The sequence below is a fragment of the Podarcis gaigeae genome, assembly GCF_964106915.1.
Source record: "Podarcis gaigeae genome assembly, chromosome: 9".
NCBI lineage: Eukaryota > Metazoa > Chordata > Lepidosauria > Squamata > Lacertidae > Podarcis > Podarcis gaigeae.
The window spans coordinates 21,960,844-21,987,968 of record NC_139685.1 but is presented as its reverse complement, the minus strand read 5'-3'; the positions used below and the strand labels follow the sequence as shown (position 1 = coordinate 21,987,968).

Below are 27,125 nucleotides of genomic sequence, written 5' to 3'. Positions count from 1 at the left end.
ACCTTATATCCCTTCCCAGCTCTTGCCACCAGGTGCTGTGAGTTACCAATTGGCCTCACCTGTGAGGCCATGCCTTGCCTCTTCAGAACAAACTTAGGAAGGCCCCAGTCCTGCAAAGTCCTATTTGTTCACAGGGCCTGGCTCCTGCATGCACACCTGAGAGAAGGATTTAAAGCGGAAGCTTGACATATGTCTAGGGGAAGCTGTCAGGGAGCTGTTAATGGCTCCCTGATTCACTGTCTTCCACAATTCCAAGCAATGTCCATAGTTTTGACTCATGCTACAACAACCTGAAATCCCCAATGAGCTATACGCCAACTTGGAACCAGAAACACTAAGATTGCTCTGCTTTTAAAATTTCTGGTACACTCTCATGACACATGGGAGGCACAGAAATGAATAACTAACTAGCCTACCAACAGACACAAATTTCCCAACGGGGAAATTATTTTTATATACTCATTAGTCCATGAATACTCTCAATTTTTATTTTTATTTTTATTTTTTTAAAAAAAAACCAATTCCAGGCAGTGACTACAGCTCAAATATGCACTGTATTCTTTTCCATCACCACATATTATAAAATGCTGAATATAAACATTACTGTTCTGGATCCAATACATAAAGCTGTTGGATATTAATATTTCTCTACCTTTGCTTTCTTATCAGCTACCTAAAACTGTCAGTGTTTTTCAACCAGAAGGTTTTTAGCTGCAAGAAAGAAAGCTATAAATAATTGATTCACAACCGTTTATTTCCTATTTTATCCTCACTTCTTCCATTCTGTCTTTTATATCAGTTGTGGGATTCCTCACACTGCCTCAGTGGTTTCTTTTTCATGTAAATACAGTTTTAGCCCACATTTTTTAGAAATAGTATTATTTCTATGTTTTAGGTGCAGCAAATTGTCAAGTGTGTGAGCCTATTTTGTGCTGAAAACCGGATCCAGAAAGTCTGGCTTGAGTTTAGGGAGCTTCTACAGTGAAGTGTTGCTTTTATGAAATTATGCCATTTACAGTTGCATTTCTGTGCCACAAATCACATTCAGAGTGATTTCCAACAACATAAAAAGCATTCAACGTTTTGCAAACATTAATAATAAAAAAATACCATGGTTTGAGGGAAAGTGTTCCTGGGTGGCACTAATTATCTGGATCCACTTCAATCTGGGTTTGGGTTTGGGCCTGAAATAGCTTTAGTCGTCCTGATGGATGACCTATATCAAGAGACAACAGGGGGAATGTGACGCTGCTTCTACTGCTGAATCTGCCAGTGACCTTTGACACCACAGAGCATGGTATCCTTCAAAGTTAACTGTGTGGGATGGTATTGGATGCATTGTACTCCATCCTGTCTGCATGGTCAGGTCCAGAGAACAGCATTGGGAGAGTGATCTTTGACTCCCTGGCACCTATGCTATGGCTTTCAGAAGAGCTTTGGGTCCAGGATACCTTAAGGGTCCAGGATTTTGGGTCCAGGATACCTTAAGGACCACCTGAGCTTTAACATCCCAGCTTATATCATATGGAGGAAAGTTCTTAGTTGCGCCCGTGTAACCAAGGCCCAACTGACCTCAGCCAGAAGTTTGGCATTTAGTGCTCCAAGTTGTGGAGCATTTCCAGAAGAAATTTGGAAGGCACTCTCGCTTTTGATGTTCAGGAGACTTCTTTTTGTGAACAAGCCTATGCAGTTGTTTAAAATGTTTCTTGAGTATTTCAATGGTTTTTTTAAAACTGCTTTTAAATGTTTTATGTACATTGCCCTGAGGTTTTGCAAGAGGGTGGTATGCAAATCAATCAATCAATCAATCAATCAATCAATAAAAAAATCTATTGCTAAGCTCTAACAATGACAGCAGAAATCTCAATGCCCCTCAGCTGCTGAATTGCTTGTTTCCAGATAGGTCCAGTCTGTATCTATGGATGGAGTATTACCTATGGTTACTGCTTAAAACCACATAGTCCAACTCTATTCTGCCAGAAGTAGAAAACTTTATATAGCAAATAGGCTGAAGTAATTTTATCATTTTACTTATTATATAGAATATGCATTACACCCTGTCTCTAAGGAGTATCTGGAGTGTATCTAATCTTATTCATTTCTTTCCCCCAGCCCCACATAACCCTGCAGGGTGAGAGAAATAAAGGAACTGTTCCAAACCCTCCAGAGTCCAAGTCCAAATTTGGCATTCTAATCACTTTGAAAAACATAACTCTCATCCTGTCCTGCCACACCTTCCTGCTACAACCAAAACCCAAGAACTTGGATTCAGATGGCAACGTTTCAGATGGCAATTTACCAATATATACATGTAATCAACTGCTCATCTGTATTGTACTGCCGATTGGCCAGGAATATTTTATTGGCCTTCCTTCCTTGTTGCTTTTCCAACATAATTTCTCCAAGCCAAAAAAAATAAATAAAGGAAGTTTGCTTCTGCTTCCTGAATGTAGTCATTTCCTTAATGTATAGAATTTATTATACAAGGAGCAACATCAGTTCAGGACAACTGCTCAGGACTTTCAACTTTTGTGCCAGTATCATTTTACAGCACCCATTAATACTTAGCTGAGGAAGGCATCTTGTAAAAATGTGTGAAATCAAAAAGCTCATGCTTCTTCTTGTGCACTGCAAAGTGGAGTTATTCTGCATGGCATTCTGAAATACACTGCCTTATCCATTTTCTACAGAATTACTTTACAGTAATAATTTAAATTCACTTTGCTCCAAAAGACCCCAGGCAAGCAAAGTTTCCAAGATAGTAGTAAAAGAGACTTTTTGTTACTAAGACAGGCTGCTGTCCTAATTCTGGATACAAATGAAAGTTAACAGCTGCTTTTTAAAAAGCTGAGCTTTCAAACAAGTTCAGGAATGAGGAAAGATAAAAAGTTTTCTCAACAAAATAATTTTTTACCATATATATAAATTAAAAGGTGGGCATGGTCCAGCTTATAAATATTTTAAATAAATATTTACACTCTCACTGTTTGCTCTTGATAGAAGGAAAGTTGTAGCTTTTTCCTTCAGTTTTAATGAAAACAGGTTCCCATTCATTACAAATTTGTGTAACTGTTGCATATTGTAACCCCAATGAGCAAACAAGCCAGTGTACCAATCCAAAGTTTGATCCAACTGTGATATAGTCAAAAGTGAGAGATGCAACTTTCACCCTTCTCTTCATGTGCAGAAAAGCAAGAATGCAAGAAGGCTCACTGCAGGTGGCTCATTATCACCCAAATGATGGCTTTTGATGATCATCTGAACCAGGCTACTTGATTCTTCTGTGCAATTGCAATTATCTATACACCTTTGGTTATATTTCTACCAAAAAAGGCACAACGTTTAATTATTTTCATAATAAATCCTTTCAGGAAGGCTGTCAGCTACGTAAATGTAGTTATTCCCCTTATATATATATATTTATTTGAAAGTTTAGCTATTAAATCAGAAGAATTTTACCATTTTTAAAATGGGGAGGGGCAGCAATCATTTGCCAGTTTTTTGTGGGCAGGCAAAACAGTATCAAATTAGAAAACAATAATACCACGCAGAGTTAAAAGATGCAACTTGAATTTTCCTATTATCACATCAATTGTTTACCCTGGATTATAGAATGGGTTGATGAATCACTTAAAACTGGGTGTTACAAAAAGTTAGAACATCGTACTTCAAAAGTTACAAGACATTTTATGACTAAATAATAAAGGCAGAAAGAAGAATTATAAGGCCCCAAATTTTATGAAATCATTGCTAGAAATATGGGATAGATATAAGGGAAGAATAAATCACCTAGAGGGTCTATAAAAGATGATCCAGAATTTTATTTAAATAATATATAGGAGCACTTTAGTCATGCAAACCAGTGCTTTTTCATACTTATACTGTTAAGCCATGAACATTTTGTTTAACTTTAGATCTAAAAATATTGCCAGATAACATTAATCTTTCATGATCTGAATATCTGCAACTAAGGGAATATGTAATCAAACTAAAGCATCAGGGTTTTCAAGTGAGAGTTTTGAAAAGTTTTACTTATCCAATGTAAGAGAACAGTATGTGTTAAGAATTCACATTCTGTGAGTATTTTTTGTGAAGAAAAATGAAGTACATGCTGAAATGGGGGCATACATTTTTATATTCAAAATGAATAGTTAGATGCAACTCTATACAGGTTGGCCCAAAAGTCAGCCCCATTAAACTGCATGGGGCTTATTCCCAGGTTACACTGCGAGTACAAAATAAGTAGTAGTGAAAGAATATGTGTGCCTGAACTAGAGATTGCATGGCCTTATTGGACAGGAGCAGTTTTCTACTCAGGTACCTAAATCTCATTTAAGGGCACTTGCTACTTGCCCAAGCCAAACACCCAGGTGCAAGGCTGACATAGAATGACAAGAAACACACCCCTCAAACTCTGAGACAAAGACTTGTAGCTCAGTGGCAGAACACATACCCCCACAAGCAAAAGATCCAGGGTTCAACCCCTGGTGTTTGTAGGCAAAGCTGGGACAGATACCTGCATGAAACCTGAAGGGCCACTACTGCCCCGTGTCAACAGTACTGACCTAGATGAGCCAATAGACTCACCTGATGAAAAGCACCTTCCTATGCTCCTGTGATTCTGCAGTTCTGGTCCTGACTACTCATTATGATTGCCCAATTCCTACTCCCAAATGACACTGCAGATTAAATTAAAATGCCTATATGAAATGCAAACTTAAAAGGAAAAGGTATACAATAGTTAATAATAAAAAATATTGATCTACACATAAAAACCTGTATTTTTAACTCATTGTTTCTCTTCTTTCTCCTATTAAAATTCAGGACCGTTGCTCTAAGAAAAGTATTTGACATCTTATAGCTTGAAGAAGCAGAAGACCTCAACTGTACTACATGCAGTCAAATGGGTTTTCTTCATACAGTTAAAAATAATTAGACCAATACTTTTGTATAAGGAAATACACCATTACAATCTCAGTGGGGTGCAACCTTGGCCTTTAGCTTGAGAGAGAGAGAAATCACCAAGTTACTTTCCTAATAAACAATGCAATATTAATAAGCACAGTTGGGGTCCGGTGTTCTGAAAACTCGCAGCAGGTATTGAAATTGTTGCTTGATTTAGCTTGGAAATTCACTATTCTTTATAAATGGACAGTGCTGATTGCAAGTAACAGAAGGGCAAATGTAGAGCATAATCAATTAAAGGATAAAAAAAAGAAACTACCTAGTAACTTTGAAATAATAATTCTGCTCTGTTCTGTGCTGATCAAATCATATTTGGAGAAATGTACTGAGCTCTGTTAACCATACTGTAAGGAGGACATTGACAATTTCTGTTTGAGGCTGTGGTTATGGAAGAAGCGCTTGGTGTGTTAATGCTGAGAACCCCACTATTGCAGGCTAAGGTTGTATATATGTGCAAATAAACCATATATCATAAAGACACCACAGTCTCCACTGTGCCTTATTCCTGAAGGAACCACAACACCTGGGATAGTGTCTGGAACCCCTGGAATCTCACACCACTCAGAGATTGGGGTGGCATGTAACGGTATACAGTGGTACCTCGGATTATGAACTTAATTCGTTCTGGAGGTCCGTTCTTAACCTGAAACTGTTCTTAACCTGAGATACCACTTTAGCTAATGGGGCCTCCCACTGCTGCTGCACCGCTGGAGCACGATTTCTGTTCTCATCCTGAAGCAAAGTTCTTAACCCGAGGTACTATTTCTGGCTTAGCAGAGTCTGTAACCTGAAGCATCTTTAACCCGAGGTACCACTGTAATTTAAAATCCATTAGGAGTTTAAAAGGCGCACAAATTACAAGACTAGAATAAGCACTATATATAAACTGTAGGCATTTATTTATGACCAGAAATTGAGAAAGCCTTCAAGTATAAACGGATGGCACTTGGTGTGTGCCAGGTCTAAGCAATTGGGATATTTTTCAGCTTATGGCAGACACTAGATTAAAAGTGCCATCTGAGAAACCTGGCCACTAATTGCCAAGGCACCATGGGATTCATCCCAGAATTATGTAAGATACTTTGCTAACACAGATGGTAAGGTTATCCAGGGGCCAAATTAAATGTGAGACCAAGTTCCTCAACAGTGTTGTTGTTTAACTGAAAAGCAGCCTGAGAAGGCTAGAAACCTGCCTAACATATGTATATTTGTTCTCATGCAGTGAAAATCAGCTTGTGTGTAACTTCAACTTTTCCCAGCCAATTTCTCATTTTAAAAATGTCTAATTTAGCCCTGTAGCTCAATGAGTAAAAACATATTTACAGTGGTACCTCGGGTTACAGGCACTTCAGGTTACAGACTCCGCTAACCCAGAAATACTACTTCAGGTTAAGAACTTTGCTTCAGGATGAGAACAGAAATCATGCTCTGGCGGTGCAGCAGCAGCAGGAGGCCCCATTAGCTAAAGTGGTACCTCAGGTTAAGAACAGTTTCAGGTTAAGAGCGGACCTTCGGAATGAATTAAGTTCTTAACCCGAGGTACCACTGTACTCTTAAGAATCAAAGAAAATAATGCAAACTGGTAGATAGTATTTTAAAATGTGGTCTTATTTAAGGAAGGCCCTTCAGTTTGTTCTTCCTCAGTAAAATAGATTACTGGTGACCATCATTTCAAGAAGTTCTAAGCGTTGGATCAAGCGTTAGAAAAGCCACATGGAAAGTTCTAGAAATCTTTTGCTTTTAGGTTATTCATTACATGGACGCGGATGATAACGTGGAGAGTTTGAGCATCAACATTTGCAGCCATTTTCCTCTCCCTTCTCTCTCTCTCACCCCCCCCCCCACGTATTTCTATTGGACTTTCTTTGGTGGCTGTAATATTTGAGTCAGTTGCAATTTCAACTTCTATGCAACCTATGGTAAGTAGCCTTTGAGGTTCAGAACTGCATCTAATGAATAATAAAACTTTGAGAGCAGAGAGCATTTAAGACATATCTGTTTCTTAAAGTAAAACCCACCATGTTCTACCAAATCTTTCCAGTAATGATAAGCTGGTTTAGATACAATAGCACCAACGCATGAAACAACTATTGCTATTTGCTTTATTATTTGCTTATTAAGAAATGAGCAAATTGTACAAGCTGAATGTCGTCTGGGCTTCTGAGAAAGAAAAGAAAGAGGAATCGCAATCTTCATGGGACCAGGCTTTTTTCCAGCAATATCGTCAGTCTGAGGCTTCTGACCCAGGGATGAGCTGGCTATAGGTCAGAGAGGAGGATACCAGACTAAACAGACCCTTGGTTTGATGCACAAGGGAAGCTGAGAAGGTAAAGCATCAGAAATGCACTACTCAAATGCCTGTGAATTTGTATTTGGCAAAAAAACAAGAGAGTACAGTAATCGAGTCTGAATTGAGTCTCTCTGGAAGGAATGTGACTAGTTCTCATAAGCATGAGAGAGAAAGATCATTTGCAGTGTACTTCTGATTTACCTCCTTTCATTATAGTCAAGACCAAACTGCAGTTTTTCAGTTCTCTGTATGCAAAGGAAAAAAGTAAATGAGATTATTTCTCCCTTAACCTTGAGAAAGCTGGTTATTAAACCATTCTAGATTACTAAACCATCCTACCGGTGTACTGCCATCTAGTGTAGATCAAAACCACTCTGTAAAACTATGCAGAAAAAAGAATGACTAAAGAAAAATCTGAGACAGAAAGTAGCAGTATGACAACTCAACCACTTCTGTGAACTGTGTGTACTCTGCATTGTAAAGGCACTTCTAGAACTTAGCTCTCTTCCTGATGGCTTAGCTTTCTAGGTGCACTGGGTTTTTTACATGGGTTAATCATTCAAATACATGGTGATGTACAATCAAATGGCTTAAACAGCACAGTCCTGACAAGAGTTTTACAACGTTTGCCTCTTGGCTTGCTATGGAAAGATCCGTAGCTACTTTTTCTTTAAGAACAAAACTTGATAAGCCAGGATTTAAAGGTAAAGGTAAAGGTACCCCTGCCCGTACGGGCCAGTCTTGACAGACTCTGGGGTTGTGCGCCCATCTCACTCAAGAGGCCAGGGGCCAGCGCTGTCCGGAGACACTTCCGGGTCACGTGGCCAGCGTGACATCGCTGCTCTGGCGAGCCAGAGCCGCACACGGAAACGCCGTTTACCTTCCCGCTGGTAAGCGGTCCCTATTTATCTACTTTCACCCGGAGGTGCTTTCGAACTGCTAGGTTGGCAGGCGCTGGGACCGAGCAGCGGGAGCGCACCCCGCCGCAGGGATTCAAACCGCCGACCTTTCAATCGGCAAGTCCTAGGCGCTGAGGCTTTAACCCACAGCGCCACCTGCGTCCCAAGCCAGGATTTAGGTAACAACAAATCGCCAAATAGGAGAGTAAAGCACTGCTGAGTGGAACAGGAATGTGGAAACCAGGATTTCCTTATTCATTATCTCTGAAGTTTCTTGTGCTGTTTTGCCACTGCCATTTTTGTTTAGAAATATGCTATCTGTATGCCACGATTGTATTATTGCTTTTCCTGTTTTATGTAAACTGCTATGGCAATTTCTTTTCCCAAGAGTGGAATAACAATCCTTAAATTAATTAAATAATTGAAAATTATTGTTAATTATTAAACAGTTTCCAAAAGAGTACATATTTCAATACACTTGTGAGTTCTTTATAACCCTGGAAGATTTTGTAAATCCTATTTCTAATTTCTAATCCTATTTGCACTGAACATGGCTCCCCAAAACCACTCAATAGTTATGTTGTCTACCATAGCTACTACAGTTGTACCTTGGTTGTTGAATGCCCTGGAACTCGGACGTTTTGGCTCCCAAACACCATAAACCCGGAAGTGATTGTTTCAATTTGCGAACGTTCTTTTGGAACCCGAATGTCCGATGGGGCTTCCATGGCTTCTGACTTGCTGCAGGAACTTCCTGCAGCCAATCAGAAGCTGCGATTTGGTTTTCGAGGTCAAACAGACTTCCAGAATGGATTCTGTTCGATTTCCAAGGTACAACAGTATAATAGCTTCTCCAGTCTCAAAAAAGAAAAGGAAAGCCTAAGTGAACTACATGTACAAGTTGTTTAACTGATTTTCAGAAAATTCCCTTTTTAAAAAATGAAATGAAAGGAGAAAAATCAGCGTTTTTATTTTGTATTGTAATCCAATCCAAAAAGCTAACTGTCATTCCCTCCAGTACCAAACTGAGATGTGCCAAGTGGGATATCCAAAAACAAGGGATGGTTTACAGTTCTACATACTTGGGGAACTCCCTAAGTATGCAAAAATGCATAACTTTAAATTTATGTATGTATGTATGTATGTATGTATTTTTAAAAAGGAAAAGCCACAAATGGCCTGGCATGGACCTACATGCCTATATAACCTAGGGGATATTGAAAGCATAGAAACACAGGAAGGCACCTTACAAAAAGTCAAACCATAGTTTACCTAGATCTCTATGCTTCACATAGTCGCTCTCTGCAGTTTCACGCAGGAGTATTTCCCAGCCCTAATTGGTGTCAGGGAACTGAAAAAGGAGAACAGCTCAATTGCAGATCAGAGAAAGTCAGGGAAACACCAGCTAACTTGCAGTTAAGTTTCTTTAGTAAGGAAGCAGAACAGAGAACATACAGAGACCTCAGCGGTATGCTCCAACCTTGTTGCTTGGGCTTGCTTGTACTTCCTACTTCACCCCATTCCCTATGTGTCAGGCTCCTCCCTCTGTGCAGGCATGTCCAAAGTCCACTTCGGGGGCCTAATCTGGCCTGCTGGTCAGTTTAATCCAGCCCCTGCGGCAGTTTATTTCCTGGGGTAAAATCCTAAAAAACACCTCAACAACTTCAACTTCAACCCTAAAAGAAGCTCAACAACTTTGGGGTAAAATGCTAAAAACTCAACAACTTCAATCCTAAAAAAAGGTAAACAACTTTGGTCATCAGCCCTCACAGCCCTCACTTCATCAAATCTGGCCCTCTTTGAAAAAAGTTTGGACACCAGTGGCAAGGAGCCCCAATGGACCCTCTCTGTTTCTGCCTTGCTCTCTGCTCTGTGAAAGGAATCAGATGCCTTGGGGGGGTTGGGGGGGGGAGGCTTGCATGCTGTCCACAGAAAAACTGTCAGGGTGGCTCTGTGGTGAAGCTGCTGATCCTTGTCTTTGTTCTGTCCTGGGGCACCTGCCTGTTTCCTCCTTTTCCTCATCCTCCAAGCTCCCAATCTCCAGTACTTCCCAGCTCTTCCCCTCCTCTCGGGTGTGTCCATTTGTCCACCACCAGGATCGAGAATCCAAATCTTCTACTTCGGCTTTCCCCAGGGGGCAAGGCTCTCGGTCCTACGGTTTCCACCACTTCTCATCTAGCCAGTTCCTGACACCTAGGGAGCTGCCAGGGAATTTATCTGGGATTCTTGCATGCAAAGTATATGCTCTCCCCCTGAGTTTCAGCCCAGTTTATCCATGGAATGTTATGGTGAAAATTAGGGCAGAGGGAGACAGTGGAGGAACGATCTCTGTTCAGGCTCCCTAACCTTATCCTGGAATGCTGTGAAGCTAAAAAATTGTCTCTAGGCGCTATTCTGCAACACTATGAGGAGGGAGCGACTGAGAGTTAGTTGCTTGTGTAAGGCTACCTAGCGGCTTCATGGCAAAAGACTGATTAGGGCAGATTATTCTGCCGTATTGTCAAGAATTAGTCCCCAGGCACTAACCAGCTGCATGCATCATAGGCTGCCTTCATTAAGATTCATACTACAGTATTCAGAGCTTCACAACAGCCAACAAGGAACTGCTCAAAGTTTTCAATCCAAGAAGCTACCCTGGTAACTCATGAAAAAAATAGTGTGTTCCAGCCATGCAGCTTCTTTCCTTCAATCTCTTTTGCCACTGATTGGGAACAGCCAAGCGCTGCAAAGTTTGCAAAATTCTTCTGGACTCACATGCTAATATTAAACAAGTGAAGCCTTTGTCAAGTGGGGGGCGGGGGCGGGGGTGGGAATCCGACATGCAGTCTGATCCAAGTAACAATATAGTTCATACATTTCAAATATCTTTAGCATTTCCTCAATCGAGTCACTGCAGCTTTTTATCAACAGATTCCCCATGAAGTGATCAAAGGGGGTGTGTGTGGAATCTTTAAGGTGCCAGAAGGTAAGAGTAGTATCAGTTACTGAATTTCCAGCAATGAAACCTTATTACTATGCATGATGTTTACTCTGCAGCATCTGTTTCTTGTTGAGCAAAGACCTCTTTTACAATGATGATATAAGCCCTGTAGCTTTTCCACTAAAGGAAACATCACAGCATAAATTCAGACATCTTTATAGAGCAGTATCAATAAGTGTATCCCATCTATTCAGAACATTCTAAGGAGCTCATTACTATGATGCTAAAATTCCTCTCCTGTCTTCTAGGTTACTTTTTTTTAGCAGTAGTGCAAGTAGGTTTTATTCTGTTAAGCACAGTACAATTTTTAAAAATAAGATTTAGGTCCAGAGATATATTTTTTTGCTGTGAAAGTTTTCAGGCTAGGAACAGAATAGGTAGTAAAACATTTTGCTAAGAGAATGTTGCCAAATATGTATATTAATTCAAATATATGCAGGGCAATTAGATGGCAATTACAAGGAAGTCAGTCACAGAAGTCTGGCTGGCTCACTCCCTAAAAAGTGCACTTTGAACTGAATTTTTTACACACATAAAAAGCACCAGATTTCATGTGTTGATGGTTGCACTTTTGTACAGTTCCAGGCAAGCTTTGCACCTGAAGTTAGCATGACTGCCAAAACACCATTCTGAACTACATAATTGTTGCAACACTTGCGATATACTCCAACTTCGCAGCAGCAAGCAAATGCGGCTTGCCCCTGTTGCCTAAAGGAAATGGGAGAGCAAGTGTAGAACAAATACAGCACAAGCTACAGACAATTCCATCCTGTGGTGGTTCTACACTGCCAGGATCACCCACCATCACTCATCTTTAATTCCCTCTCACAATAGCTCTCCCTCTTCCTTGCTGCCCACTTGGTCTATAAGGCAGGAGAGTCAGATAGCAGTGAGAAGATGGGAAAGAAAAACTGGTACTGACATTTTTTAAAAAAGTTTTGAGCAGTACCAGGAAGGGCAATACTAGCACCATTTTCACTCACTCAGGAAGAGTCTCCATCATGAATTATGCCAACAAAGTGTCAACGAAGAGCAGACAACCACACAGAATTGGGATTTAGTGTCTTTTCTTGAGGAAGCAAGGAGTAAGTTCACACACTCAGACCTCTTTTTGCTGGATGTGAGGCATTCTTTCATCCTTCAAGTCTAAGATGCCCAGTGTGCATGTGAAAAACTAAATATTATAGGGCCACACTTGTGGTCCTGTGTTAAGGGTAGTAAGCAGAACTGCATTCTGGCATTATTTTGAGAAACTGCGGGGGGCGGGGGGCAGAAGTAGGTTCTATAGTTTATACCTAGAAAATGTTTGATATGAAACTTGGCAGTGTAGGAGAGGCAAGGTTGAAGATCTGGGTTAGGTCCACCACTGACAGCCATCCATCTTCCAAGGTAGTGGTGAAGCTGGAACAAACCATAGGATAGGATACCATACCATATCATATCTATATTGCCTAAATAACATGCCTGTTAAAGGTGTCATCTTTAACAGCTGTAATTTTGCAGCTTTTGGAGCTTGACAGAACATGAACAGCTTTTAACACAACATGTTAAACTGAAAGTTTTATTAATTGATTTGCATTTTAGCTCTAATGAAAATAATCCAAATATGTTGCCATCTAAGTAAGGGGCGCCTCGCATTCTAAACATGCAAAATATTAAAACAAGACTGCTTCTGAGCATGGGTAGAATGTATGTTCCCAACAAAAAGCAATAATGATAATCACATCCAACCATGTATTTTAAATGATGGAAGGAATACAGTTTCCACATCAATGATTATCTAACTCATATTCGTACAAAAATAAGCTGGTAGTTAATGTATTTTCAAGATCCACATCGGGCAAAATCTAAGTTTTAAATGTCATTTAAGATCATTAGAAGATCAATTAGCATTTGAAATCAAGGGGGCTTTAAAAGGATGGAAATCATGGTCATATTACTTCTTCTATGTAAATACTGCTACATTATTAATTTTTTTACATATTTTCTATCTCATAGTCAATAGAAACATTTGTCTTGGGGCACAACTCAAACCCTAACCACTTCCGAGTGGAGAATAAGGCAGATAGATGTGTCTCAGGAGAGTAATTCAGGTTTTCAGCCATGGGCTCGCATTTGACCCCTTCATTAATTCAAAGAGAGCTGTGCCACAACGAAATATCTACCCTGAAAATTATGTAAAACTCTTTGTAACATTTAACCATGTTATTTTGTCACTCTGAAAGCAACAATCAAATGTTTTTGGATAAGCTCTGAGTAGCCACACTAGCATTATTTGAAAACAAAACTAGTTTCCAGCACTTTTTAAAAAAAGGTTAAATTACTTGATATTATTTTGAGAATTTGAGCTGGTAGAATTTAATATTGGCTGCTTGCTTCCATCTGCTAGGCTTCTCTCACGCACTCTTCAAGATTGCTATATCTTGAAAAAGCTGTAATTGCTATATCTTGAAAAAGCTGTAATTGCCAGAAAAAGCTGTATATTTCCAACAAACCTAATCACAGTAATTTTCAGAACTGAAAAGGGGGAATAGTGACACCTAGGTATCTGAAATACTTTTTTTTTATCCAGCACTTAGAAATGTGCATGATATTTTACCCTGCAGATAATTCTGAAAAGATGCACTAAAATTTTACTTTGTTTCCACTTCTGAACTGTAGTGACAACAGTTATAGTATTCAGCGTTACTTCCTGCTCTGTGCAAAAACAGAAGTGATAAACCCATGGCAATGTATTGCTGTCTGAAGGTATCCAGTACTGTATTAGCAGTGGAATAGTAATGGGGTCAACACCACCCTTGTCATGTCAAATGAGTTATTGCCCTTTGGCAGAGGGTGATGAGAGAAGCCCCATGTTCTTCTGTTGCTTGGAGCCAAGAAATGAGACTTTGTGCTGTTATAGTGACATATTGTTAAAAGGTAAAGGGACCCCTGACCGTTAGGTCCAGTCGCGGACGACTCTGGGGTTGCGGCACTCATCTTGCTTTATTGGCCAAGGGAGCCGGCATACAGCTTCCAGGTCATGTGGCCAACATGACTAAGCTGCTTCTGGTGAACCAGAGTAGCACACGGAAACCTTCCCGCTGGAGTGGTACCTATTTATCTACTTCAACTTTGACATGCTTTCAAACTGCTTGGTTGGCAGGAGCACGGACCAAGCAATGGGAGCTCACCCTGTCGCAGGGATTTGAACCGCCGACCTTCTGATCGGCAAGCCCTAGGCTCAGTGGTTTAGACCCCATTAGCTAAAGTGTGTAAACATGCACACACTTTCCCAATAGAATACAGGTGACACTATCACTAAAATTAAAAACAACAACAACACCATTTGAAAACAACATGCTCCAACTCACCCCCCCCAAAGAATGCTAATTGTTTTATGGATAACGTTGCATATATTTATTTGGAAACCTATATGTTATTGATATGACTTGACTTTTGACAGTCAAAATATGAACCATAAAACAAAACTAGAAGCTTTTACAAAATGCTGCAGTATTGTATAAAGAGTTAGGTAGAACTAATGCTTTAATCCGTAGCAACAGAGTGAAACAGTAATTAAGAGTAGACCAACCAACAACATAAAACAGAATAGTACAAGGCAAACTTTATTGCCTCCATTTTGGCACACATTTAATCAACAAACCAACCTCCCCATCTTTACTTGTCTATAGTCACCTTAGGCGAGGCCTGTAAGTATATGCATTGGAAAGTGCATTGTGCTCATACAAACTCCTGAGCTGAATCAAGCCACTTCAGAGAGATTTTGGGGGTCTTCCAAGGTGCTAAACAGGTATGCATTGAAGCACCCCAAACAAAATTAAGCTGCTCCTGAAGCCTCAGTGCCGCTTCAGACTTCCAGAAGTGCCAGGCAGTCTTGAGCAAGTTGCCTATTCAAAATGTTACGTTCCCCCAAGCTCACAATATAAATGAAAAGGGGCGATGATCTGTAGTTTTGTGCCTAACAACTCTAGTTTCCAAGGAGACTCAAAACTATTTTCATTCACCATAACTCCCTAACTGCAGTGCCTATCCCCTCAGAAAGGCAATTTGTATTCAAATTGCACACACGACAGAGGCAGCCCCTAGGTAAATAACGTGCAAAACTGGTCTACCCATTTTAGGCAGTTAGAATCCCTGATTGGAAGGAACACATGGTTCAATACATGAGTTGAGGCGCCATTTTGCATCTGGCTCTGCCTCCTTCAACACTGTTCTGCACCTGGCTTCTAGTAAAAAAAGTAGATCCTGCAAGCCTGTCCATGAATGTCTAGAACCCTGGTTTTAAACAAGTGGATCAGGAATACAACATGGACATGATACAACCTAGGGGAGTTTCATGTTCACTTCCCCCCGTCCCAGGGGGAGTTGCCATAAAAGAAAGAGAATGAAAGAATACAGAGAGAGGAGAAAGTCGGAAAGAACAGAAGAAAAGAGCAGAGGAACTGAGGGCTCATCTAGACTTTGCTTGCCTCATAAGCTCTTTCAGAACATCAATCAGGTTTTGTCTGGATTGGCATGTGCCCTTGTTTAAAGCTAAAGTGTGGGTTTTTCATGCCTAGAAAGTGTGGGTCCAGCATAAAACTACTCACACCCATGCTTTCTAGGCATGAGACAAGTGGAAGTGTTGCTGAGCCCTGAGACAAGTATGGTACAAAATAGTTCCCATGCTGCATGTTTTGTCTTAGGGAAGCTCCCTGGTCTGAACAAGTTGAAGGCTCCTGTTCTAGAATGAATGCAAGAGCAGTCCAAACAGCTGAATACTTTTTTCACAAACCGTATTGTAAGAAAGCAACTCCCCTAAGTAGTAAGATGCAGAGGATAGAGCAGAGTTCAGATATGTATCTTCAGGACTTCCTACAATTAACTATTAGCTTCAGTCATACACACCTTGGTTACATCCATGATAGATTCCTTTAATACTTTAAACCATCCAAGTCAATTTGAAAACTTCCACTGGTACAGATTGCAGCAGCCAAGATGCTTGTGGCAGATGAGAGTTTGAACTATGTGATACTAATGTACCATTTGCAATGGTTCTGTGTTTGCTTCTGGGCTCACTTTCAACTGCTAGTTTAGTTCTTAATGGCCTTAAATAGTTGGGGTCCAGACGGATTGCCTCCAGCACAGGCCTGGAGATGAACTCAGAGGTTCTGCTAAGAGCTAAGAGCTATCAGGTTGGCAGGTACCATGGACAGGGACTTTTCAGTAGTGCCCTCATAGTTACCTGGAGAGGGAGTTCTTATGGCACTCTCACTAATGACTTTTAATTGAATTGTAAACACTCTTTTATTTGATTTGGCATTTGACTTTTGGCTTTATGCTGGCTTTCATGTTCTAATTACTGCTGTTTTATTTATTATTTATTTTGATAATTTATATACTGCTTAAATGCAGTTGTCTCTAAGTCATGCACAAGTGTAATGGTTATAGGGGTTGCTCGTGCGTAAGTTGCTGCCACTCCTGGCTAGGTTACCTGGTTGAACCCTTTCTGTCTGGACAGCCCTTCACTTTGTGGCTGTTTCAGTCGCTGGCAGAATCCGTCAGTGGGTGTTTCTTGAACTTCTTCCAGCAAAGAAGTTCTTTGACGCCAAGTCTCATCCTACTCTCCCTGCATGGAAGTCTTCTGCACAGGAAGGGTGTGGGCAGCGGAGCACCCGTGCTCTCTCCACTGGTCTCCGGTGAAGAGTCCTGGAGCCTCCTCTCCGATTCCCCCATCTGCCCCCCTTCTCCACTGGTGTTACGCTGATTTCCTTCCACAGCAGATGGGCTGCCTCTCTGCCTGCTGGGACCCTCTCCGGCATCCCTCTGGAGCCTTCCCTCCGCCTCTGGCTCTGATGGCAGTGCCCTGACAACAAGTAAGTTTTTTTACAAGTTGTATGCAGGTAACTTGAACTTGTTTTTGGTTATTTGATTATATTTTTGCTGGCCACCTTCAGAGGGTTTGCCCCTTAATATCAGGTTATAAAAAAACAACAAACTTTGTGATTATAGAACAGTTTTGATGCTACTGTTTGATAAAGGTAGACTTATGAAAAGTCTGTCCTGACACTTTCCCTTTTAATTTTTAAACAAACTTTAAGTTACATCCAATAATCAATGTGATATCAATGTGCTTCACTTCTTCAGGATATTCAGCAGTATTATAACAGATTCAGAAAGAAAATATTTCATCTCTTCCAGTGATGCGTTTACATTTACAATCTGCCCTCCAACAGTTTCGGGACAGGTGTCATATGTTTTATAGGTATATATTAAGAAAAGAATATGATGAGCTCATGTCCCAAAAGGGCTGATGATAAAATACTTTTGCTTGGCTGTGACAATTTCCACAACCACCAATGCAGAGGGAGCAGAGAATTATAACATTATTTGGCAAAAGCAACATTATTTGGACAGATGTTTTTTAAAAAAGTTATATTTTTAATCCATTTATTGCAAGAATAAACCTAAGCTTAGCACAGTAGTGCAGAACAGATAGCCCCAGAATCTTTCATGTGTTAAATGTGAAATCCATTAAAATCCAGTGGGTTTTTCAAATGAAGAAGGACATTAACAGCCATGTGCAAATAATCTTTTGTGGAGAAGCAAACTGAATTTGACCACCCCTCTTACCATTAAAAAAAGAAACCCTGACCTTGTAAACACATTAGCTGAAGAGCTGTGTCAACAACTGTGAGAATGGGATGCTGAATTAGATGGGACATTGGCAGCAAGCTCTTCTTATGTCCTTAACTGACACATTAATACAGAGCATGTAACTCAGATAATGGTTTCACTGCACATGACGCAGGCCTGCAACGGAAACTAAGCAAGTCTGGTTCAGTAAGCTGCCTCAGTGTTAGATATGTGTCCCGTCCCGTCCTGTCCTGTCCCCTGCAGACTCCCCAGCATAGCATCCAAAAGGTTGCTAGTCATAGACAGAGGCTCGGTTTAAAACAACTGCCCATGAAACACAGAGTGGTAACCAAAGGCACTATAGTTGCTGGGAGAATTTTATTTATTAAAACCATTTCTATCCCAAACTTCTGCCTCAATATGAGACACTCAAGGTGGTTCACAAGTCTAAGACAACCCCAAAGTACAAAAATAATCAAAGAAACAAAAAGCAAACACATACAAATATTACAGCAGAAGGACTCTCTGGGTACACAAAGTAATATTAGGGTCAGCAAAGCCACATATCCAAAAACCTGTTGGATTTTTATTTTTTTAAGTCTCCAGCACAGAACAGAATGCCATAAGCAGAACCATAAGACCAATCTGTTGAGGGAGGGTAACCCAGAGCTAAGGCACCACAACAAAGATGGCTATGTCCAGTGTTCCCACCAAAAGGGTCTCTGATATCAGTGAGCTACCCAGCAGGGCTTTCCCCATTGATTATTTATTTAGAAAGACTTACAGACCACCACCGCCCCCAACTCAAAGTGCTATACAAAATAAAACTGAACCATTTTAGTAAATAGAACAGTAACCACAAATTTGAAAATGAATAAAAATACTGACAAAAATAAATTATCAACAAAACATAGATAAAATCAGTAGAACATTCTGAAGGAGCGTCTCCACCTCCATCGTTCTGCCTGGACACTGAGGTCCAGCGCCAAGGGCCTCCTGGCGGTTCCATCGCTGCAAGAAGCCAAGTTACAGGGAACCAGGCAGAGGGCCTTCTCAGTAGTGGCACCCGCCCTGTGGAACGCCCTCCCACCAGATGTCAAAGAGAAAAACAACTAGCAGACTTTTAGAAGACATCTGAAGGCAGCCCTGTTTAGGGAAGCTTTTAATGTTTAATAGGTTATTGTATTTTAATATTCTGTTGGAAGCCGCCCAGAGTGGCTGGAGAAACCCAGCCAGATGGGCGGGGAATAATAATAATAATAATAATAATAATAATAATAATAATAATAATAAAAAAAACAGACTGCACTTCAGTAACCCAGTCTTGAAGTTACCAATGTCTGAATTACTGTGGTTAACCTTTCCTGATTCAGGAATGATTACAGCTGTGGTACTAACTGTAGCTAGTAAACCAGCCTCACTGAAATCTCTTGGGCCTCCGTTACAAAGCTGGATCCAGGAGCAAACCCAGGCTGCCAGCCTACTCCTTCATAGTGAGTACAATTCCCTCCAGGGCAGGCTGCTGGCCAAGTTCTCAGATGCAAGAACCAATCACCCACAGAGACTCTGACGTGCCAGGAATTACAAGTAGCTAAATATGGCAGGTAGAAGTCCTTGTAAATATTTTTCCTGATACAGGAGGTAGTAAGGAATAGATTAATTAAGTCTAGATAGTATGTTAGAGCAGATGTCAAAGTTGAGAAAAAACTTAGTAATTGCACTCTCAGTGTTCAACAGGACTCTGAAACACAAAGATTATTCTGATAGTTATTTTACACCTATAAAAAAGCTGGAATAATAGATTTGGAGACTGATTTGTAAGCATGCAGATTTTGGGAACAAGTGGCAAAAAACAAATAGCACCATCATGCCACCATCTTCCATTGGCCTACCTCTCTGGAGATGTTTTCATGAGACACAAGCCAAACTGATAATAATTGGAGGTACCAGGGAAAGTCTGCTTGTTTAATGTTTGCAGTCCATATTTGCAGAGAAACCTTTGGACATCAAGGAGATGGAACCAGATAGGTGGAGGGCAGAAAGCAGCCCAGGATTTGACTGGGGACATCAAAGCGGAAGAAATGAGGTTAAAAGTCAAAATGAACCACAAGGAGGGGCACAGACTAGAAAGGTAAAAGTGGGGTGGGATAGGGAGGACACTGACAGAAAAAGAAGGGTGAAGGGGGGCAGAATGGAATGAGCTGTGAGCTGCATGACTGTAAGTGGTATGCTTAGTGCTGAAGTGGCAAAAAGTGAGGTTTCTCTTCCAGTACAGGGACGTGGGTAGTGCTGTGGGTTAAACCACAGAGCCTAGGACTTGCTGATCAGAAGGTCAGTGGTTCAAATCCCCACAACAGGGTGAGCTCCTATTGCCCAGTCCCTGCTCCTGCCAACTTAGCAGTTCAAAAGCATGTCAAAGTGCAAGTAGATAAATAGGTACCACTCCAGCAGGAAGGTAAACGGCGCTTCCCTGCGATGCTCTGTTTCACCAGAAGTGTCTTACTCATGCTGGCCACATGACCCAGAAGCTGTACGCCGGCTCCCTTGGCCAATAAAGCAAGATGAGCACCGCAACCCGAGTTGGCCACGACTGGACCTAATGGTTTACCTTTACCTTCCAGTACAAGTAGCAGCTGGGAGTATTTTGTGGGAACCATGAAAGGGTTAAACTCTCCCTGTCCACTCCCTGTGGTTGCAATGCTACCTCAAGTTCCCCGTGACTGCTGTTTACATACAGTGGTACCTTGGGTTACATACGCTTCAGGTTACAGGCTCCGCTAACCCAGAAATATTACCTCAGGTTAAGAACTTTGCTTCAGGATGAGAACAGAAATTGTGCTCCGGCGGCGCAGCAGCAGCAGGAGCCCCATTAGCTAAAGTGATCTTCAGGTTAAGAACAGTTTCAGGTTAAGAACAGACCTCCAGAACGAATTAAGTACTTAACCCGAGGTAAAGGTAAAGGTAAAGGTACCCCTGCCCGTATGGGCCAGTCTTGCCAGACTCTGGGGTTGTGCGCCCATCTCACTCAAGAGGCCAGGGGCCAGCGCTGTCCGGAGACACTTCCGGGTCACGTGGCCAGCGTGACATCGCTGCTCTGGCGAGCCAGAGCCGCACACGGAAACGCCGTTTACCTTCCCGCTGGTAAGCGGTCCCTATTTATCTACTTGCACCTGGAGGTGCTTTCGAACTGTTAGGTTGGCAGGCGCTGGGACCGAGCAGCGGGAGCGCACCCCGCCGCAGGGATTCGAACCGCCGACCTTTCGATCGGCAAGTCCTAGGCGCTGAGGCTTTAACCCACAGCGCCACCTGCGTCCCTAACCCGAGGTACCACTGTACTAATGTTTTAAAGTGCATGTTAACTACATTCATGCAATTAACTTTGTGTCTAGTTTGGTCCTCAAAGTCGATTCGCATGACCACCAAGCTCAAGGTGGTCTCCTTAAATCACTGCAACCAGCAGCTGCCGCCACATGAAATGTGAGGAGCCTTTTCAATATCACTGCAAAAAAGAGGCAGATGTGTAATGACCTGCAACATGTTTTCTCCTGCACATGGTCACAGGTAGGAAGCTGGCAGCAATTTCAAAAATCCTAATGGGTGCATGAGTTGTCCTCAGCTGCTGCTTAATATATGCCAATCAGTGAAAATCCATAAATGACTTCCCATTATATTTTGTTTGATTTGTTTAAAAGTGCTAAATTGCAGTCATTTCCTAGTCACAAAGCCACTGCACTAGAGTGCTCCAATTTCCTCTATCCGTAGTTCCCTCCTTTGCAAAAGCATAAACACACAGGCACCTCCACAAAAGCCAGTGAATAGGAAAAATTACACTCACTCCACTCTGTCTCTCATATACAGGACTTAACTCAAACCCTTTCAAACATTTTTTAAAAGACCTAAAGCTTACTGAGACTTGGGAAGGGAAAATCTGCCAAACAGACGTTCGCATATGGAATCCAGTTATGCTTTTCTTTAGTTCAAATCACTTCCTACTTATTGTTCAACACAACATGTACTTTGTGAGATTTAAGGATGCCGTCTAGCAGTATGCAGCTACAGTTTATTTTTTTCATTTCCAAATGTCTTGAAGTTTGTACAGTACACTTATGCACACCGAACCTAAGAGAGAGTTATTTAAAGAATTTTTCCTACTGAGAAGCTTCTTGCTTTTTTTTCTTTTTGAGGTTTATCTTTTCAGTAGCCTTTGGAAAACTGAGACTCTTCTTGCTGTTCTGTCCTCCACTGAAATGTGTCCAGATGGAGTCTGTTTACTTTGTAGTTAATGAGAATGGAAGGAAATGTAGTGATGAAATATTAAAAACCCTTCCTTACTTCTAGCATTGCCTGCTTTAATCTTGTGCAAAGCTTCCTTCAACAAACTCTGTGAAACCTTCAAAGTCAAACAGCATCACTCTCTAAACCTTTCTTTAAAAAGCAAGAAAGGCTGTGGTTTTGGGGGGCTTCAAATAGTTTCGACAGGCAGAGACGGGGAGCTCCAAACTTTTTGCATGGAAAAATATTAGAACCTTAAATTTAAGAACCCATTCACCCATTTCCAAAGACTGACAACTGCAACAACCATAATATTAATAAGCTGATAGTGACTTGGTGCCACCACAGTAAGTTTCAACTTGATCCTCTTGATTTAAGTTACTGGTTCTAAGTAAAATGATCAAGAACAACTTGCATCAAGAAGTCAACTTCTTGGAGTACTAAAAATACGGGTTGAGTTCCACTTCACACATGCATATTCACACACTCAAGTACCAAGTGATGGTATATATCACCACATGTGGAACTTTTTTGTATCACCCAGAGTTATCAAGAATAGCGAGCTGGTGGGTGATGAACATGAATATGTGTATCTGCCTTGGGATGAAACAATGTCAGGAGTCCTTAAACTCATCAGGGAAGAGCTTTCTCATCCTGAAAAAGTCAAATTTGCCCTCCTACTGGTATTTCACTGCACAGGTGCCCAATGTATAAATGGTATGCAAATCTCAATGAATTTGTTCAAAAAGTGTTAATAATAATAATAATAATTTTATGATTTATACCCCACCCATCTGGCTGGGTTTCCAGGACTATGTTCTGTTTCAAGTCGAAATAGATTACACATTGGAAACTGAGGGCTTAGGGGCTCTTCTTTTTCCTGCCACACACATTTAAATACTATGTATAGGGATAAAGATTTGTGGTATACTTGGTGCAGTGGTAGTTAACGGATAAGTTGTAACTTATTTAGATACTTTCCACATGGAAATTTCTCTTCCTCTGCAGTATGTATGAGCCTAAGTGGGCTTTACAAGATGAGATTCTTTGCAATGAGACATTTCTACACATGAGTGCCCGCAGCACTGGGCAAATTAATGCAGAATTCTAAAAGGGACCAACTACATCTTTGAAGTGATGAAATAAAGAAAATATTTTCAATTACCTAGCAACACCCTAACCTGCATATCCCAGCAACTAAAGCCAGCACTGTCAGGGATCGAACCTGGCTTTGGGGGTTCCCAGCAGCATCTGGTTGGAAACTCTTCGAAAGAGAATGCAGGACTGCATGGAAAGCTGCCAGGATCCCCCTGTTCTTCCATCCTTGCCCCATGCCCTTTAGGAGGGAGACTAAAATGCACTCTGCACATGTTTAGAGACCGATTTAGCTCCATCTGTCACTGTGGAGCCTTAAAAAAAAAGTTTATAAATCCCTTTTGTGAACCCTGGAGTGGCTGGGGAAACCCTGCCAGATGGGCAAGGAATAAATAGAGTCATATAATTGTGGAGTGTTAAAGCTATGGTTTTCCCAGTAGTGATGTATGGAAGAGAGCTGGACCATAAAGAAGGCTGATTGCCGAAGAATTGATGCTTTTGAATTATGGTGTTGGAGGAGACTCTTGAGAGTCCCATGGACTGCAAGAAGATCAAACCTATCCATTCTTAAGGAAATCAGCCCTGAGTGCTCACTGGAAGGACAGATCCTGAAGCTGAGGCTCCAATGCTTTGGCCACCTCATGAGAAGAGAAGACTCCCTGGAAAAGACCCTGATGTTGGGAAAGATGGAGGGCACAAGGAGAAAGGGACGACAAAGGACGAGATGGTTGGACAGTGTTGTTGAAGCTACCAGCATGAGTTTGACCAAACTGCGGGAGGCAGTGTAGGACAGGAGTGCCTGGCGTGCTCTGGTCCATGGGGTCACGAAGAGTCGGACACGACTAAATGACTAAACAACAACAATTGTAGAGTTGGAAGGGGCTCTAAGCATCATCTAGTCCGACCCCCTGCATTGCAGGAAAACGCAGCTGCCCCATAAGGGGATCAAAACTGCAACCTTGGCGGGATCAGCACCATGCTCTAACCAACTGAGCTCTCCAGGCAAGTCTGAATAATAAAATTCTTATTATTATTAAGCGTTAAGCCTCCACCTTCAGCTTCTCACCACCGGGGAAGGAAGAGCATCGGGGACTTACTGTAGAAGATGTACTCGGTGTAGCTGCTCCAGATCTTGTCCTCTCGGTACTGGTTGATGAAGGCGGCGGTGCCGGTGGAGTTGCAAGCCACCATGTGGAAGCCGGCTTCGGAGAGGCGGTCGAAGGCCTGCTCCAGGTAGGTGAACTTCAGGTAGAAGCGCGACGTGTACTTCTCGGGCGGGCGGTCCGGGTCTCGGCTCTCGTTCAGTGTCTCGCCGAAGATCTCCTTGGCCAGGGCGATGCGGCCGCACACCATGATGCGCGCCACGCGGCGGAACTTGGCGTCGGCCTGGTTCTCGCGCACCGTGGTGTACGAGCCGCGGTAGCCCACCGTGATGAAGCCGGCGCGCTTCTCCCCGGCGCTGCGCTGCTGCTGCTGGTGCTGCGCCACCAGGAGCTCGCCGCTGCCGGGCGAGTTGGCCTCCTCCAGGTCGCTCTGGCAGCCCTCGTCGTTGAGGGAGCTCTGCTTGGCCACCTTGGGCGACAGCAGCTTGACCAGCTCGGCCAGCTGGAAGTACTCGGCTTCGCGGAGCAGCCGCTCCTTCTCCGGGAAGTGCTCGGGCAGCGCCAGCTGCTTGTCGCGCAGGTAATCCAGCACGTACCTGAAGAGGAAGCCGTCGCGGTCGATGAAGAAGCGCGCGCGGCTGTCCCGGGGCAGCTCCCGCGGGGCGCTCCGCCGCGGCGAGAACATGCGCGCCAAGGTGCTGTCCGGCACGCTCAGCAGCGTCGCGTGCTTGGTCACGTACACCTGCCCGCCCACGTTCAGCTCCACCACCTCAGGGAAGGCGCCCACCGACCCCGGCGCCGACGGAGAGGAGCACGACGACACCATGTCGCTGATGGGCAGGATGGTGGCGCCGCCGCCGCTGCCGCTCACCCCTCCGCCGCCGCCGTCCTTGAGGGCCATGGCTGAGGCGCTTTACCTCAGCTAGCCGCGCGGAGAGCGGGAAGGGACGGCGGCGCCCGCCGCTCCGCGAGTGCCTCCGGACGCCGCGCGCGCAGCAGCCGCGGAAGGCGGGCGGGCTCGCCCAACCCACTCGCCTTCCTCCGGGGCCACGTGCGCGCTCGTCTCCCCCTTCCCGCGCCCGAGCGGCCGGGCTGCTTTCTCCTCAGTTGGCCAAGAGGCCACTCGGTGGCAGAACCCCGATTGCGCGCGCGCGCGCCTCCCCCCTGCTCTCTCTATGCGCCTCGGGCGATTCCCTCTCACGAAAGGGGCTTCTCGAGCGCTCGTCCGCTTCTCCCGCCTTTTTGCTCCTCACAGGGTGTTTCCCCCCCAGCCGCGGGACGCCTTTCTTGGAGAAGCGGCTTCTTCCTTTCTGAGAGAAGCGGGTTCCTTCGTTGGCTCCCCACAAGACAGGTCCCGTTTCGTTCAGCGCTGAAGGAGTGGTGGAGGAGGAGGGGGAAGAAGACCCCTTTATCCCCCCACTTCCCACTTAGAGGGCTCGAATCTTCTCTTGAGGAGAATCTTCTCCTCAGGAGGGAGCGCCTCACTCCTGGACATCCCGCGCCGCGCTCTCCCCTCTTGCCGGCGCCTCGGCTCCCTCTGAGGAGGAGCAGGAGGAGGACTCCTCCCGCTCCTCTGCCGTCAGCTAAATGCACCACTCCGCGAGTTCTGGCGCAGCGGCGTGCCACCAGCGGCGCCTTCCGGACCGAGCAGCAGCGCGGGGCGGCGGGGTGGGGGGTGGGGGAGAGAGCAGCGCGGGAAGCAGCTTCTGGTGAGGCAACAGCGTCGTCCGCTCTCTCGCTCACTCTCTGCCTCACCAACTCCCAACCCGCCGCGACGGCAACTCGAGAAAGGCGCGCTGACGTCAAGCCCAGCCTGCAAAAAACACACACGCGAAAGAAGCGGCCGGGACGTTGCGAACAGAACAGCTGTCGTGTTTCTTGGGAAGCGCGGAGTGGCGGGAGGACTGGGCAGGCGCGGCTCGTTGCTGGGATGAGGGAGCGGGGCGCTGGGAAGGGGAAAGAGGTGGCTTTGGGGGTCTTGTTTAGAGTCCCCCCACCTCTCGGTTTATGAGTGAGAGGATATTGGAGAGGTGAAGTAGAAACACATTGCGGAGCTGCTCCTCCAGATCAGGGGCCGGGCCCAGGAGGGTTCACCTGCAAGCCGAATCTAATCAGGTTTATACGGAAATATAAGGTCCGCTGAGCCCCATGATAGTAAGAATGCAAGGTTTAGGACGGCAACCTCTTACTGCGCATGCGCGCGCTCCCCTGAGTGTTTTGACTCTGTCCATGGTTGGGACCAGGGTTTAGCCAATAGCAGCTGGGGACATAGCTGTCAACTTACAGATTTGAAAATAAGGGACCAGCAGCCTCGAAAATGGTGTAGTGGTTAAGAGCGGTAGTCTCGTAATCTGGGGAACCGGGTTCGCTTCCCTGCTCCTCCACATGCAGCTGCTGGGTGACCCTGGGCTAGTCACACTTCTTTGAAGTCTCTCAGCCTCACTCACCTCACAGAGTGTTTGTTGTGGGGGAGGAAGGGAAAGGAGAACGTTGGCCGCTTTGAGACTCCTGAAGGGGAGTGAAAGGTGGGATATCAAATACAAATCCAAATAAGCAATCAGCAGCCAAAATAAGGGCTTTTGCTTAGCTTATACAGAAATCCGGCAGTGATGAAGCCATGCTGCTTTTTCTGTGACTGACTGTGTTTTGCAGGGGGTTGGACTAGATGACCCTAAGGGTCTACAACTCCCACCAAAGAAGAGTGGCAGACAACTGATGAACAACCTCCAGATGGCAAAGCTTACAGGCAGAATTAGAAACCAGGAAGAGGACCTCTTTAATAAAGAATGGGGAAAGTTTCTAATTTATTTGAAAAGCTATTGGTAGGATTGACAGAAAACTTGTAGTAAAAATTTGAACTATGGATGGACAAATGATTTATAAAAATAGAGTTATGAAAGGGA

General features: G+C 43.4%; 1 protein-coding gene across 1 annotated transcript in view; it reads right to left on the bottom strand.

Moving 5' to 3' along the window:
* The window catches only part of KCTD8 (potassium channel tetramerization domain containing 8), a 45,188-nt gene extending 20,023 nt beyond the window's left edge, over nt 1–25,165 (bottom strand). Inside the window, exon 1 of the mRNA XM_083755033.1 lies at nt 24,217–25,165. Within this exon, the coding sequence (XP_083611159.1) occupies nt 24,217–25,123 (907 nt within the window). The 5' untranslated portion in view covers nt 25,124–25,165. The remainder of the gene's footprint in view (nt 1–24,216) is intronic.
* Nucleotides 25,166–27,125: the final 1,960 nt, after the last annotated feature.